The sequence below is a fragment of the Ailuropoda melanoleuca genome, chromosome 14, assembly GCF_002007445.2.
Source record: "Ailuropoda melanoleuca isolate Jingjing chromosome 14, ASM200744v2, whole genome shotgun sequence".
Lineage (NCBI taxonomy): Eukaryota > Metazoa > Chordata > Mammalia > Carnivora > Ursidae > Ailuropoda > Ailuropoda melanoleuca.
In genome coordinates this window covers 68,078,424-68,095,634 of record NC_048231.1, presented here as the reverse complement: position 1 = coordinate 68,095,634, position 17,211 = coordinate 68,078,424, and the positions used below count along the sequence as shown (strand labels likewise).

The following is a 17,211-nucleotide window of genomic DNA, read 5'->3' as shown; positions in this document are numbered from 1 at the left end:
AGTAGGGAAAACTGAACGCAAGGTATAGGCTAGCTCTTTCTATTGTCTATTTAATTTTTATGTAAATCTAAAACTTTCTAAAAAAATAAAATCAATTACTGGGGTGCCTGGCTGGCCCAGTCAGTAGAACATGCAACTCTTGATCTCGGGGTCATGAGTTTGAGCCCCACATTGGGTGTAGAGAGCACTTAAAAAAATTAAAAAAATATATTTTCTAAAAAATAAAATCAATTACTAAAAAAAAATTTCAAATAATTAGATCAGACTAAGATATCATATTTTACTAAATTTAATTTCTGAATTCTCCTCATGCTGTCCTCAGCTAGAACATAAAGATGATACATTTTGACCAAAAATAAAACACACTCTTCTTCCAAGCAAGCTACATTATGCTTATGACAAATCCTCTTGAATATGTGAAATAGTAAATTTCAGATACTCTGAGAAAACTAGGCCATATATTTAAGAAGGATGGTACAGAGAGCCATAGTGAACATGCAAGATATATAGTGAAGACAATGAGTCAATTTCATTTCTGCAATGGTTCAAAGAACCATACTCAGGAATGAAATAAGAACAATGTGAACTCAATTATTCACATCAAGAGAATCTTTATTGCTGTGTCTTTTATGAGCTTTGTCCAGGGTCTTCTGGTCACTGCAGATCAAAAGCTTAAAGGTCTCACCTGTAATTTAAATTGTTATGGTTTGTTACTATTTTATAATCTAAAGGCTAAGAAAAGTGTAATTAGTTCACTTCACAACAGTAAATTTTTAACACTGCAGCAGTTAATTATCCAATATCTGAAATATCCTCTTGCTTTCAAATTCTGTCAGTACTTATTTCAAAGCATGAATAGAAAAAGTAGAGAAGACAAAACTTAAAATTGTTAAATTGCCTATTAGTATTTACAAAGGCAAGTGCCATACAATTAGCCAAAGCCATGTTTAGTCAGTAGCTGTTCAAACTCGAAATTTAGCTGGAGGATATTATGAATACAATAATATTAACACTGTGACTGAAGTGCAATAAAGTTAATTCCATATTAAACTTGAAGTATATGATTCCACATATATGTAAACAAAAATGGTACAAGATCTTTAGAATATACATACTTACTGAATGATGGAAATTTCCTTTCAATAAATACACATTTCTGGTTTTTATGAAAGTAGATAAATAATTATATAACTAGTTGATTTAGTATAAGGGCTGATTACAAGTTGGACATAAATTAAAGCGAAGAGACTTGGCTTTTAACCAACAGAACACATTTGATTTTCAAGTAAGATGCTCTTGAGTTAAAAGATTAATAGAAAATAATATCAAGTCCATGAAAACTCATTCAGCAGATTTAATTTGTAAAAAACTTATTTGTATCCCCCTATTCCAATAGACTATGGGGTGAACAGTCAAATAAATTATAAAGGTAAACTGGAGACACAGAAACCCAGGAGCTGAAATTCAATTAAAAAATCAGGGAAAAGGAAAAATATCATTTGCCAATGTGCACCACTGTGAAATGAACTCATTTCATGTATTTGGAAAGTCCCAGTCCATATACTTTTCCCACAAATTCAACAAATCCTCCTCAATGTAAGCTTGCCTGACAGAGGTACTCATATTATGGTTTTCACTGTCCATTTTTCTCCAGGAATTATTAACATCTAAAAGGGATTATTAGATTTACACTACATGTCAGACTATAGTAAAAGCAGATGACAATCACATACTTTAAATCTCTAGACTATGTATATCAGAATCACCTAGGTTGCCTATTGCACATATGGATTCTTGAATTCCATTCCTGATATACCAATTCTGATGGCAGAGATCCAGAATCTACCTTATCAATGAGCGTCCAAGTTGATTCTTGGCACAATAATACTTACGAACTTTGCTTCAAGCTAATATAATTGATTATACCGTAGGATAGTTGATTTAATATATTGTACACCTGAAACTAATATTACACTGTATGTTAACTAACTAGAATTTAAATAAAAACTTCAAAAAAAGACATAAAACTACTGAATAGGAGCTAAAAGTGGTAACAAATAAAAGATAAAGTTTAATAAGCTGACACCTGAATTTGTTTTTTCACAAAGTTAAATGAGATTGTGTCTAAGAACATCACAATACAAATTAAGTAATAGTGATATGGATCAAATCCCAAATGTTTTCAGGCTGGTTGAAGATAATCTGCATTTGAAAATATCCTTCTTTCTTTCTTCTTTCTTTTTTTTCTTTCTTAAGAAAAGCAAAACAGTCTCATATTTGAACTGATGTTGAGATCAGAAAAATACAAAAGCACCATATCTATATTATACAACTAACTGTTTTGCTTTTATTCTTATCCCAAGCCATTCTTCAAGCTTTGTCTTTGGTAATGATAATTATTCAGAGGAAAATGAAACAGGGTAAGGGGAAGAGAAAGAGGTGAGTGGGAAATTCTATTTTATATAGGTGGTCAACAAGTATTTAATCTTCTAAATGCCTAGAAATAAATATTTTAATTGGTCTTACTGCATTTCCTGTGTTGTTTACTCAACATTGGTACTTTCATCAGTGTTATAAATGTATATCAACTGTTAGCATATGAAACTAATAAATTTGGATGAATTGACTTTCAAACAGTTCAGAAACATAATTTAAACAAATATGTGCTGTCATTTTACATGTTCTTAATTTTAAAATATAAATCACATGTTTCTAAAGTGGTCATTAGAAGGCACTCAAAAGTTAACCTCTTTTCACTTCAAAAGGAGCTAATTATTCAAGAAGACAGAAATAAAAAACAGATCTCCATATATCTTCGAGGTCAGAGACTTTCAAAATCAATGTCTGACAGGAACAAGCCAAACAAATAGGGTGCCATAGAAATGAGAATCTTAGGACACATGCACACAAATTAAGTGAGAATCATTCCTGTCCCTCTAAACTTAAGTGACAGCCTGGTCCAAAAATGATCTATGCAGGAGTGAAAGTCTCTGAGGCCCAAATCTTTACAACTGACCAATCCTTGCTCTACTCTCCAAATCCTCTCAAGTCCACTCCCTGCTTTAGAATTAGTAACCCATAGGCACCAGTCATAAGTATGATTTTCAGAGTTACTGAAGGGTTTTCCATTCTGTCCTGTTCAGAGCAACCATTGTAGGTCACTGGGCCTCGATCAGAATTTGAAATGTGCCATTATTCCATATGAGTGCTTTTTTTCTTCATTTCCCTTTAGCTCCTAAATTACTTTTTGACATTGCCCTTTCAAAAACTTGATTTAATATTGGCTTCAACTGTGTGAGTTACCTTTCAATCAAAAGATATTTCCATTGTGTATTTGTTTGACCTGGTTCTATTGGGGCCCCAAATTGCCTTGCTTTGTGTTGAGGCATCTCAACCTCTATCCTTTCCTACATTCATGCGTTCTTTGGGAAAGACAACCCTGTGACAGCCCTGAGCCAATTCCAGTTTGCTTTTCCCTCCCGCCCAGAGAAATGCAAGAAGGAGCCACTAGACCAGTGCTTATTGTATTTTCCTTCACTTCACAGTAACTATTTTCTAGGCTTTTACAAAAATCATATTTATTGTTATGTATATCCACTGTAACAATTAAAAAAATAGAGAAGGAAGAAAGATAATTTTCCTCTTCTTCCAACCACATCATGTAACCAATGATAATATTTTAGTGTGTACCTCTCCATTCTTACCTCGAGGACTTGGCAAATGTATACAAATACTGATTTATATATTTGAACTTTTGCGTGGTTTTCTAGATGTGGCTCGTCTTCTAAAATTTATTTGCACTGGAATTGGAACTTGTTCAAGTATTTTTTTTTTCTTATTTTTTACATGCTTTTGCATGTTTTCATTGAAATCACACCCTGGGGACTTTTCTTCAGCTATTAGCCGACCTGCCAGTGCCTTCCTGTGGAGCTATGCCCCTGTTGAACTGCAGCTGTCTGCTCTCTGGGACATCCAAGTGGCCTTTGGCCTCATCCTCAGCTTTTATTTTCTCTGAGAGTTTAAAGTGACTGGATCCAATTCAGTGAGCAGGTGTTAATGATTGCTACTGTGAGGCAAATGTCCCTTGTGTAGGACTTCTGGAACACTGGCTTAAGAGGGACTCTGCTACAGCAAGAAAGGGATTCTAGAACTTGTGGAACAAGCAGGGTGTATTGGCAAATTACTCATGTGGACCCAAAACATCTTAGGGCTGATCTATTGAAACATTTTTCTGTTACTTCATATGATTTAACTGGTCATTTCTTAGAGCTAGAAAATCACCGCAGGCTGAGTTTTACCCACAAATGACGTGTTCTTCAAGAGCGACTCCCGTGCTCAATGAGCGGGGTGTGCGATGTATGTAAAACAGACTGGACGGCCACTGGATGGCAGCAGAAATTTGAAAACTCTACAGCATGAATAGACTTTCTGATTGTTTATTCTATCTCCTACCGTTTAGCATCCTGCAGGACAACACGATTTTCAACAAAATGTCTTTTGACAGATGATACTCACCAACTTATCTCTCTAATGTAAACTAGCATATTCAACCATGAGACAAATACATAAAACATGAAACCTTATGACCCAATATTCTACAAATGTAATAAACATTTTTAATACTACTCCGGATGATTTTAGATGGGTATAAGTTATTGTCCTAATAATTAAATGATACCATTACTTCTAATAGCTTTAAAAATCTGCTAACAGAAGTTTTAGATATTCGAAGAAGAAATGCTGAAGAATTTAGAAAAGACAAAGAATAAAATTACTCAAAATCCCCAAACCTAAATTAACCATAGTCACTTTCATATATATATATATATATATAATTTTTGATGTGTACTTGTTTTTTTCAATAATAAAGTCTTTTTTTTTACATAATGCTTTAAACTGTTGGGTTTTTAAATTTAATATAGTGTGAATTATTTGCCTGTCTCATTAAATATCTTTTTAAAATGTTATATTTAGAAATAGAATAATATTGCCTTACATGGCTAGACTATTTTGTAATCAATTCCTCCTGGTTAAGCATTTACCAATTATTTACCGATTTTGCTAATATTTACTCTTACAGACAACAGTCGCTAATTTTGAATTCAAGATAGCTGACGGTTTTCAGCCTTCCAGTGTCGAGTGGTAAATTAATATCTTATATAGTGAGAGATCCTGAATTTTTCTCTGAGAGAGAGTCTGAACCTTCTGATCAGAATTGCCTGTTCTGGGATCCTAGGTCAGAACGTCAAGTGTGAGGCCCAGACTTCTACATTTTAACAACCTATCTGAGCTATTTAAAAGCATACTGAAGCTTAGAACCATCGGCACTCTGACTCAACCTACAGTCAGAGGACCTCAACAATAATGTTAGCAGGAAATGCACAGACTTGGAGAAACGTTTCTATTTCATTGTCTCCATTTCTTGCTTCATTAGGTGGAAACGATGATGTGTCCTAAGGTGAGGGTGATGTCAAGGGAATACAGGTGTTTATCGTCTATTTCCAACCTTAAAATGCAGGCGCTGGAGACACTGTGGGCCAGAATATGCCTCTTTGAATACCAGAGATCACTATTGTGACTGTCATATGCAACAAACTTTATGCTAAGCAGCTTACATGTACTGCTATCCCTCGCAGCAATCTTGCCAGGTTGCTATAATTTCATCTTAATAGATAAGCTCAGAAGTTCAGATGGGTTAGGTAAATCAACGCAGGCGACTGTTGGCCAAAGTCAGGATTGGAATTCAATCAAGTCTTTCTGGTGCTGTGACCCGTGTTCATCGACTCTAGCACTCTGTGAGGCTCCATGCAGAAAGGTGTACGGATAGGTAGGCAAATGGAGTCTCCTCTTGGCTCAGGAAGTTGCTAAGAAGTCACTGTACAGTTACTGGTTGGTCGCTTTCCCCGGCTACTTACAAATGGCAAGAGGATGCTTCAGAGCTGATGCTGCGATATATCACGGAGCTCATTGAGAGGCAATTGGATTTATTGGTTCTTTTTATTTTAACTTCTTCATTTTAGATGGTGTAATGATTAACTACAGGTCAGAAAGTGTAGCTATATTGTTCAGAGATTTGGGGAAACAATGTAATAAAATAGCAGACAAAAACATACCCTTGCTGACAATTTCTTTAAAATGGATAGCTACTCATAACTACAAGAGGGCTGTGGGCAGAGAAGCTCATTCTGAAGCAGTTCGTGCAGACCGACGTGTAACTAGAACTGCATGATTTACAAAGGGCCTGGTTTTTGGAGACAGAGGGCCCTTTTCGAGTGACTGAATAGGTTTGACACTTACTTTCCTTCTCTGAAAATAGGGATCATACTACTTTCTTTGCTCTCCAGGTGGCTTAAGTCCAAGCAAGACACTAGATGATATAATACATGAGACCCTTTTAATACCTTGCTTGGTGAATAAATAATCCAACTCTGTATCAGAAGCCTAATAACATGGGCAAAAGAAAAAGAACTGATTTTAATCATTTACTAGGAAAGTTGCACTTTCTTCTCAAGTTGGGCCTTTGGAAATAGCTGATCCCATGAGTCATGCAAGAATCTTGGTAAGGGGAAGGCCTAGGAAGTTGATTCTTTTGCCTTCTGTAAGAACCTCCCCTATGCAGAGGGTCGTTTGGAGAATGAGAGATAATTTTATGTAAACTATCTCCCACTGTACACTGAGACCCAGGGCCCTACATTTGCTTTTGCCTATAATCCAAAGGTCTCTCCATCAGCTGTCCCCTTGGCATGCTCCTGTACCCTCACACGTTCTTTGATTCTCAACTTACAAGTAACCTTCTATGTTAGTCATCTTGGGCAGCCACAAAAGACCATGACCTGGGTGACTTAAATACAGAAATTAATTTTCTCATGGTTCTGGAGGCTTGGAAGTCCAAGATCAAGGTGCTGGCTGATTTGGTTTCTGGTGAGACCTCTTCTGGCTTGCAGATGTCAACTTCTTGCTGTGTCTACACATGGGGTGGGGTGGGGTGGGGAGAGGAAAAACACTCTGGTAACTTTTCTTATGAGAACACTAATCCCATAGTATCAAGCCCGGCCTTTAGGACCTCACTTAACTGTAATTACCTCTTTATGGGTCCTATCTCTATTACAGTCACATTTGGGGTTAGGGCTTCAACCTATGAATTTGGGGAGGAGACAAAGTTCAGCCCATAGCATTTCCTCAGGGAGGCCTTCCCTGGGAAGCCCATCTACCGTAACAACCTCTGTACCACTATACCCTCTATGCCCTTACCGTGGTTTATTTTCCATCATAACATTTCCCATTTTCCAACATACTACATCTGTCACATACTTATCTCTTTGTTACCTGTCTCCCAACACGAGAATAAAAACTTATGAGTTTTGATGGTTCATTTCAGTCATCTTAGCACCCATCACAGAGTCTGGCACTGAGGAAGCCAACAATAAAAAGACTGCTGTGCACATGAATGGACTATCCTCTGCTATGCACGATGGAACCTACCAGAGACACCAAATGAGATGAAATCCTGCTCCTGCTCTTCAGAAGGTCTCAGTCCTGTTACACAGACAAGTCTCGCTCTAAGTGAACGGCAGCTCTAACTATAAACTATAACTCAGGAAATGATCGAAAAGGAATGCAGAAATCCACATTGTGCCCAGTCAAGGGAGACATTGGCTTCTCCTGCAGGAGCTAACTTCTTCAGATTTGCATAAATCTATTTGCTGAAGCATGGGTCGGGAAATCAGATTTCCCATTATTAAAGTTATCATTCTTTCTTGGTAGTACTTATATGAGCCAACTGCAAACCATAAGAACAGGTCAAATCTATGCGCTGAAGCATGTTTTAAATATCCATCCTCATAGGCAAATTATACACAGAAATATCCCGTGATAATACTTTAATAAATGACCATGTGTAAGAATAGCCAATTGTAAAGCCCAGGTTTTCCTTTCTGATAAATTAGTTTGATATTCACTTTAAAAAAAAAAAAAAGAAATGATTTACTAGGTCTCAGCCAGAGAGCTTTCTAAGTCATTCAAAATTTTATTAAGCTTGCAAAGGTATTTTTTTAAGCATTCCTTCATTAATTTGGATGTAAAAGTATAGGAAAAAATAATCTCTAGTTTAGCTACAAGATAACATTCATTTTCCTGCTAAGGTCTAGTGACAAAACAATGTTAATGCACATTGCTACTTATTACTGCAATAGTGAATCCAAACTGAAATGAGGAGATGCTGATTTCCCTTGTCTGGTGAATCATGCAGGGCACGAAACCACAGTCCTGAAGCAAAGCAGACCATCTGTGCTGTTTTCTCCAGATGAGCCAAATTTGGTGACAAACCATTCTCCATACAAAGGAGCTTTTCTTTCTTTTTATTTTTCTATTTTAAGTGAAAAAGTATAATTTTCCAGTAAAAGATGCAGAGAAGTATTTTGCTTCTCCTATTATATAGCCTAAATATCTTGACTCTGAACCTAGATAAAGTAAATTAAATTATTACTTCAAAGGAGATTTTTCTCTCCAAAACTTCCATTCCCTCAATTATTCTCCCCATCCACACCCAAGCTGTTCTGGAAAATAGGATGTTTCTTGGAAAGGTACATTTAAATGGCATTTTCTACTGAAATTAAAGTTAATTTTTTGAATGGCATTTTCTGAGAACATTCCTTTCACTTTATGACAGTGTTTTGTGGTACAATTCTGAAGCATGACACACTCAAGAAATGTTTGGTAACTATTTTTCCTGAAGAATCAAGTCATCAGTAAAAGCTTTTGTCCCCTGTAATGCAGCCCCTAGCATAGATGTGGTGATCAAACAAAACTAGTTTGCTCATTGAAGGTTGGATAAATCTTGGCATCAAAAATGCCCGAGTTGTTGAAATCCCCTTAAAAGTACTGAGGGTCAAGGAGTATGTTCTGCTTGTATTCAGTGAAATGACATAGTCTCCTTAAGAAGAAAAGAAAGTTAAGGCATCTCTTTTGGGAAATAACAAATTTCTCACACAATCTAACCTTATAAATTTATTATTACTTTGATATATCATCAAATAATTACTTATTAAAATACTTAAAATATTAGCTTGCCAGATGGCTTCAAGAAAAATAGTTATGAGTTGATAAAAGATGATTTTGTCCTCTGGGGAAGATGGTGAGTCAGACACTGAATAGGAATGTGAGTAGCCCAAAGTCGTGCTCGTATCCTAGCGGCATGAAGAGAGACAGGTAGACAGAGGCCACTGGGCACTACTGAACAGCTTCTCTGTATTTCTACCACTTATGTTCCCAGTTACCAGGCTGGAAGAAGTGAAGCAGTAGGATTCACTTAACCAGGTAAGGTTTGCTTGGAAAAATGTAGGTGACGTAGGTGAAGCTGATCTCTGACACTACATATCCTGGTGTTACCTGTTGGCTGTCCCATCTATGCCTCCTCATTTTCCCTAGTGACTAAAACATTTCCCTCTTGTGATCTCCAGCAAAGCGGGAAGCTTTTATTTCTTACAAGTAGTGCACAAGGCACTGTGAATTCCTTGACTTCAGTCCATATCTGCAACTTGCCTGTGCAAGACTCAATCTTTGTGTTATCTGAACTCTACCGAATAACAGAAATAGTCAGAAGCAATGTCTTCTCCCTTAGGAAAAGAATAGCCCACATGGCAGCTTGTATCAGGACACTGCTATCTTTTGCTGTAGTCTCTGTAATATGATTTGACTTTTTAATGTCTAAAAACATGTATCACACTGATCTAAAAAACTATGAAGAAGTCAATGACCACCAAGGACATCTGGTACCACAAACATCATTTTTAATATGCTGTTATCTTTTACAAAATCAATTATCAACATTACCAACATCTAAACAAATTCCTAGGTTCATGTAAGAAGGGCCTGGGGACAGAGCTCTAATGTGTCTAAAGGATCATACACCTTGCAGAGATCATTATCAGGAAGGACCTTATCTTTAGCGATGGGCCCTGTTCAAGGGCAATGGTTGGGACGCTGGCAGGGAGGAACACGCCCTCACTGCCACTGTGTCAGGCACAGGAAGGGACGTTCCTCTGGAGGTTTTGTTCTCACTCCTAAATGGTTTCACCCACTTAGTGTCTCTCTTTCCCAATGCACCTTGTACATGTCTTAATTATGCTCTTGTCATATTCAAATTATTTTATCATCTTTCCCACTAGCCTAATTTTTTTCAAGGTTTGGGACCCTCTGATTTTTCTCAGAATCCCCAGTCTATAGAAGTCATTGCGATCCTGTAGCAAGTGAGAGGATAGGCTTGGTCTCTGAAAAACATTCTTTCATACTCCAGATTTTTGCCATGTATTCTTTTCTTTAAACCCGTTAAGCCTCGGGCTCCTCGATTATTACATGGCTGGAATAACAGTGCCTGCCTCACAGGATTTTTCTAAGGATAAATGTGATCATTAATACCTGTGAAATGCTTTGCAGCACTCCATACTAGCATTTCACAAGTATTTTCTACTATTTTTAAAAATAGAGTCTGCCTTTTGGGAACAACTCTGGGAAATGGCTGATTTGCTTAGTGTACAGTTAAAACTCTAAAAGTTTATTTATATGAAGATTGTTCATAAAATCTCCTTCATATTCAGATCATGAAGGCTAAAGAGTTGAAAATAATTTATTGAAACATTATGTCTAGGCAGCCTATAATTAAAGTCTTCAAATAAATTTATGGAGTGAAAGACACTTTCTAGGATTTCTGTTCAATTGTCTTTCGCAGGAAAAAAAAAAAAAAAAGCCCAAACTGTTGTGTCGACTGCTCTCCCGGCTAGGTTCTTCCAAAATAAAATACTTATCTTTGATGACAAGGAAAGTGTCTACATGAAACTCAATGAATCCCTGGGTAAACTACTTATTCTCAGCCAAGGCCTATGATGGATACAAATAAATACTTCAGATGCTAAGAGCAATTTTAACTCAAATAAGGCCACAATAATGTATTAAGAATAATTGAATACTTACATAAAAACTGTATAATCGTTCCTATTTCATGAGAATATAGGAATTAAAACATAAAGCATTCAGATCAGTTTCATTAAATGTCGGCTTAAAGAACACTGGACTGTTCAACTTTCTCTAATGAATTTTGGAATAAAGGATGCCTGTGGAGTAATGCAATGAAAACAATAAATTCCATGTTAAATAAAATTAAGAAAGCATTTTGTAAATATTTTAATAGAAAAAATAGGACCAAAAGGGAATGCCATCGTTGTAGCAAAAATAGCCTAGTGAAACTTAGAAGTATCAATTTTCCATTGACTTACTTGGATAAGTTGGACTTTCATTAATATAGGCATTTAATTCTGTTTTTGGAGGAAGCAGTGTATTTTGTTTTTTCTCCCCCTCCAAAAGTAAACATCCTCTTTCGCCATCTGGTGGCCAAAGACAGCATTATCCATGTAGATGAAAAAGTTGAACTATGATTTAAACAGTTATGTTTAAAGCTTTCCGATTCATCATAAAGATAAGCGAGTTTTTTTAACCAATGTCAATATAACCGAGGCAATTTTGTTCTAATGGTTCACAGCATTTTCTTCAAATAACTCTAACTGTAATATTTAATGTAAGATTAAAAAAATAACCAAATCCATTCTTTTAACAAAGAATTTTCAAAGTTAATTAATTTGGAAAGTTAAAATTATATATGGTAGTTAGCAATTTGACCCAAATATCTTTTGGTATAAAGAATTAACAAGATCTTTATGAAAGCAAGTTCCAAATATATTTTTTAAATGATAAGCACAGTAGATACCGTTAATTTTAAAGACCTTTCAGTTTTGACAGTTTTAACAGTAGTTATAACTGTGTGTTGGCAATTCACCAAACCAGAAAGGGTAGATAATTTAACTGTATATGGTTTTTTCTCCCTATAATTTTTAGAGTAAAATTTTCAATGTATTTATTAACACATTTTATGTAACTACCTTATTTCGTAAAAAATTAAAAATGACAATTATTTAATGTTTAATTTCTTTATTTTCTCCAGAATATTTTAATATTGAAACCCAAATTGTTACTTTGAGAAAGGGAAAAACAGAGAAACATGAAGAGACAAACATTTCATTTCATTTAACTTATGGTATTGTGAGCAGTCACTTTTGTAGGCAACACTTTTTTTCTTTGTAGAAAAGAAATAAAAAACAAACAGCACCATTAAAGAATGCATGATCCCTGAATTCTAAACAAAACACTGTCTAAAAATTGTTTAAATGCTCCTTGCACTCAGTCACATTTAGTCAGGTATCAAAGCAAGCATAACAGTATTAAATTGTAGCAGTCTTTCTGAATCAACTGCTCCCCCTTCTGAGGATTTTACACACCTTTTCTGAGTTTTTCCTGTGGGAATAATATATTCTTTGGTAGAGGACTGAAGGAGGGTTTTACTTTTCTGTCTGCTGATATAAAATGTCTGTATGTTCAGGGCCTTCACCCCCAATCTGTGTTTGTCATGCATGTTATGTTTGGGTTGATTTCACATTTTGCTGTTACACTGTAGGAGTAATACCGCCTTTTTTTTTTTTTAAAGGCATTAAATGGCTAATGTCAAACAGATGTAAACATTCAGAATACTGACCCCCCCCCAAAAAAATACACACACACATTTAAAAAAAAAAAAAACTGTACTGAAAATATGAATCAGATTACGTTTCCAGGAAGCAGGGGGAAAAATACAGCAGTACAAGAAAATTATGGCAACCAAGTAAAGCACTTTCTTTGAAACATTCATGAACAGTACAAATACAACGAAGTTTTTCTACAGTCTAAATTATTCTGCAACTATCAAATATAGTACAAAGCGAAATGGTATGTGCTATAAAAAAGCAGCTCCTTTAAATTATAGTAAAAATGCTTTTTGTTCGCTTTACAGTGACAGAGCATGAGGACTGAAGACAAGATTTTTATATTCAGTGACATTTTGGCTACATAGGCCCCTGACAGCCTGACGAGTTCCTTTTCTAGGACTCTTCACATTGTTCTCTAGAAACACAAAGACAGTGACTCTGGGCTCTGCGTGCTCAGCGGGCTCATTCCCACCAGGCGGCTAGTGCGGTGCTGGCCTCCACACCAGAGAGACGATGCAACCCTAAGCTTGGCTTCAGCTTCTGTGACCTGGAACCTCACCAGACCGAGGACTATCTGGGAACCCAAGGCCACAGCAACTTCCTCTCGTGAAATGGTGCGAGTGTTTAAAATGGGGCTGCGACACCACGTATTCCTACGCCTGGCTGCACTATGAAGCACCATTTGCCCCAGCTGGCTGGGTTTTGTAGGTTTATTCTGAACAACTAGGAACATCCAAGGTCTAGAAGTCACCTAAACCTGCTAATAGAGCTCATCCCAGAAACACATACCACCATAAAGTCTTTATAGCAACCAGGCTCAACCTCATAGGTTTTCAAGTTTCTTCTTCAAACTAGACCTTAGCAGAGGAATCTTATATATAACTATGGTGCTCAGTTCACCAACATTTCTGCTATTCTCACTTTGGGGAAGGAAAACTATTTTCATTTTGAAAATGAATTTGCATCAAAACGTTATTAACATGCCCATTAACTACCTAAATGTCTTTACACACTTCAGGCATATGCATATCATAGAGGAGGGGGATGGGAATAGCAGTTTTCTTCCTTCCCCTGCTCCAAAAGTGCTACTTAGGGAAATACATCCTTTGTGATTAAAAAAAAAAAAAAATACATGTTACATGTGCAAGTTCTAGTCCTGATAGGGATATCATAGTGTCCAAAAATCAGGATAATGCACACACTAACATTTGCACATTACATCACCACAACCATGTAGTAAATAACATACTACATTTGCACATAGGCAGACACCTGTGGAAATCGAGAAGCTAAGAACCCACTTACCTAATCCAAACATAGTGGCTTTTGTATATATATATATAATACTTGTAAAACATCTGACCCATATTTTACTTCTGAATTTTTCTTTCCATTATTTTTTAGCCCAAAGATTTTTCACTAATATAAACCACATGCAAACACTAGGAATTTGAACTGGGGCAAAAAAAAAAAAAAAAGAGAGAGAGAGAGAGAGAGAGAAAGGGCACAGAAAAATTATCCTCTTTGGACCTGGGTGACAGAATCCATGCATGATCAACAATTGGTTCTCCAAAATTATGTGAAAAGTCACCTATTTTGTGAAAAATCAAAACATACAGAAGGACACTTTTTTTTTGTTATTCCCGTAAGTACCTTGCAGGCGGTATTCCGCAATGACAGAACTGATAATGAGCTCAGTACCCCTGCAGCGTCAACCGTACCTCATACGCAGAGCACAAAGCTTTGTAGACCAGCGTTTCTCCAACACCCCGTGCCAGTTACTCATGTGGTAATTTTGAATCAGCTGGTGTGGACAGTACCTGACACTGGTCGAGTGGCAAGTGGATTTGGAAGGAGTTGGCATGCAAGTGTCTACCTTTTAGGGGTTCCCCTCTGAGACTAGAGCATGCTCTTCTGAACCAAGACAGTATAAGCAGACCAAAGAGAGGATGCCGCCCCAACACAGCCTGGCAGAGGGTGAGCTGGAACTTCCTCCACATTCCTTGGGAGGGGCTGGTGAAGGGCGCTTTGAACTTTCTCAGTCACTAACTTTGTTAATTTCAATGTGAAAAACAGAAGTGACCTTACTGAAGCACCGAATGTCAGCCACAGAGGCAGACCCTGCTTTTCTTTCTAAGGATCTTTCACTATTAGCAATGTATTAATAAAAGTGACATCTGTATCACCTAATAAAATTTGGCAACATCACAATAATAAATATGGAGAAAAAAAACCATACCGTGGTTACTATAAAAAAATCACAAGTTTTTTTTTTTTTTTTTTTCCTCCAGGAATGTAACCTCTGCTCATTCCAGTTAATTTTTAAGACACGTTTTAAGGGAATGTCAAAAGTTTACATTGATGTGAGAATGTCTGTCATTCTTACCCTGGATACAGATGATTTCCGCCCCCCCGCCCCATGTTTTGCTTCTTTTTTAAATTCTACAGCCACAATCAATCAATGGGTTAATGGCACTCCACATTTTGTGCTCTGTACTCGGAAGTTAAATGGGCGTGGTTTTCGCTGTCTTTCGTCTTCCCAAAGCGTGCATGTGCTTTTTGAACTTGCTTTAGGGAACAGAGCCTCCTAACCTACAGCTGTTCTCTGGCATGAAGGTGGCCAAAGCATGTGGAATGTAGCCCAATACTCAACACTCAGACTTCACTGGATAAACACTGACGCTATTTGTAAGATGCAGTATCCCATTTTCAAAAGCAGTTCCACTCCCCCAAATATGAAGAATGTACTGAATTCACCTGGGGGGGGGGAAGAAATAAAACATGCAATACCTAGAATGATTTTTAAAATAAGGGCTATTTCAGAGTCAAATATAATTAATTATATAGATTGCGAATCACGAGAGAAAAACCATTCAGAAACAGATCAACACGTCAGCCTTCTGTAGTTCCTTTTATCATCAATGATGCTTTGAAAGAGAGGTGGCCAACCTCTGCAGAGTCAGAAGCCAGAATGTACGGATGTCATCCATAAACAGTACAATTATTTCCCCCCAATTTCAATATCTAGTAGTTGTATTAGAGTGAACAGAATGGACCAATATTTACATTATCAACCCACTTCTATGTGTTTGCATACACAGCATTTTACTTGCTGACTTTTTACACTTTGGGGCATTTTTTTTTTTCATACTTGCTCTTAAAAGCTACACATGATGCTCTGAAATCCTATGGGCCTCTGGGCCTCTGTTGGTCAACTGACCTTACAGTATCAGGCGTCAAAGGGCTCAAACCAGATTACTGGGCTTGAGGCCCACACTGTAATTTCAGGTATAAGACACATTTTACTACAATGTGTGCACAATGTCCAAGGCAGATCCAGATATTCTGCCAGTCTCTGAAAAGGGTAAAAAGGGAGGGAAAAGAATAAGGACAGTGGAGTTCATTAATGGCATACCTCCTTTAATGTATCTTTCGTGATATGAGCAAATACAAGGAATCATACATTTAAATCAGATTCCCCTTTCCAAATATGACTTAATCACTCGGTATAGAAAGGTCCAGAAGAGTCAACTGTGAAAACCCTTGTTGTATTGGTTAATCTACAGAAGAATGAATAACCAACCACCACCTTAAATCACCTTTACCATTAGCTTTCTACATCTGCATTTCTGGTTAGCGTTAAGTAATTAAAAATGTCCTTTTCTTATCTACACCTGGATTTAAAAAAAACCCAAAACGAATGGGGTAGTGATCTGTGTACACTTGGACAGAAATTTTCCAAAGCTGGGAATGGCAACTTAATATGCAAAAGGCATGCCGCTGAGCCACTTGGGTGGGATGCGGTCTCCCCTTTCTGGGAAAGGCAAGTAAAGAATCCCAGAGAGAAAAGATACTCTGTTCCAAAGTAAAATAAATTATCACGATATAAACCACTGAGTTATTCAATTTGTTGCTGCTGACGCCGTTTGGCTTTTCCGTGTTGAAAAGGGATACTGCATCTTTCCTCAGCTCTTACCGCACAACCAGGCAAGCTACACAGAGTTTGGAGGGACCTATGCAGTCGTCATGGCAGAAGGCCCCACAGCCTTTGCACACGATCATGGCTTTCAGCCGGCAAGAGCATTTCAGTTCCAATCCATCCGCGTTGCTGCTGTCGGCAAAGTTCTGAACGGCCATCTGAGCGTTCTGACCAGGCAGGCCCGTGGCAGGATTGGAGCCACTTCCCAAAATCCCAATGGACTTTTCAATTGCAGATGCTGCCCTTTTGAAGCTCGTGCTACCAAAGTGTATTGTTGGATAATTTCCACAGAGCTGCTGTTGTTGCTGCACCTGCATTTTCTGAGCAGCTAATTGGGTAAAAGGCTTTTGTGGCTCAGAAAGCAAATAGGAAGAGAAATCTGCATTTTTTAGCGTGAACGCTTTTAACTGTTCTTTCATTTCATTCTGGTCATAGGAAACTTGTTTCATGCCCAGTTCACAGCTGCTGCTTAAACCTTCCTCAAAAGAAAGAGGTTCCGATTTTATATTGCTACATATGCCCGTGGACTGTGGCCAACTAAGTCTCTTAGTGGTTTCCATGGTAACTGGTGGTTGCTTTTGATCGGACGGGACTTCTGCGTTAGGAAGAGGTGGAGGTAGCGGAGGTGGTGGCGGGGGAGGCGGGGGCAAGGCCAAGGGCGGC

At 37.3% G+C, this 17,211-nt stretch overlaps 1 protein-coding gene across 1 annotated transcript in view; it reads right to left on the bottom strand.

The window, feature by feature from the left end:
- Positions 1 to 11,992: 11,992 nt before the first annotated feature.
- Positions 11,993 to 17,211, bottom strand: part of ASXL3 (ASXL transcriptional regulator 3) — a 183,369-nt gene continuing 178,150 nt past the window's right edge. The window contains exon 17 of the mRNA XM_034642200.1: positions 11,993 to 17,211. This exon is cut by the window's right edge and continues 12 nt beyond it. Coding sequence (XP_034498091.1) covers positions 16,542 to 17,211 — 670 coding nt within the window. The 3' untranslated portion in view covers positions 11,993 to 16,541.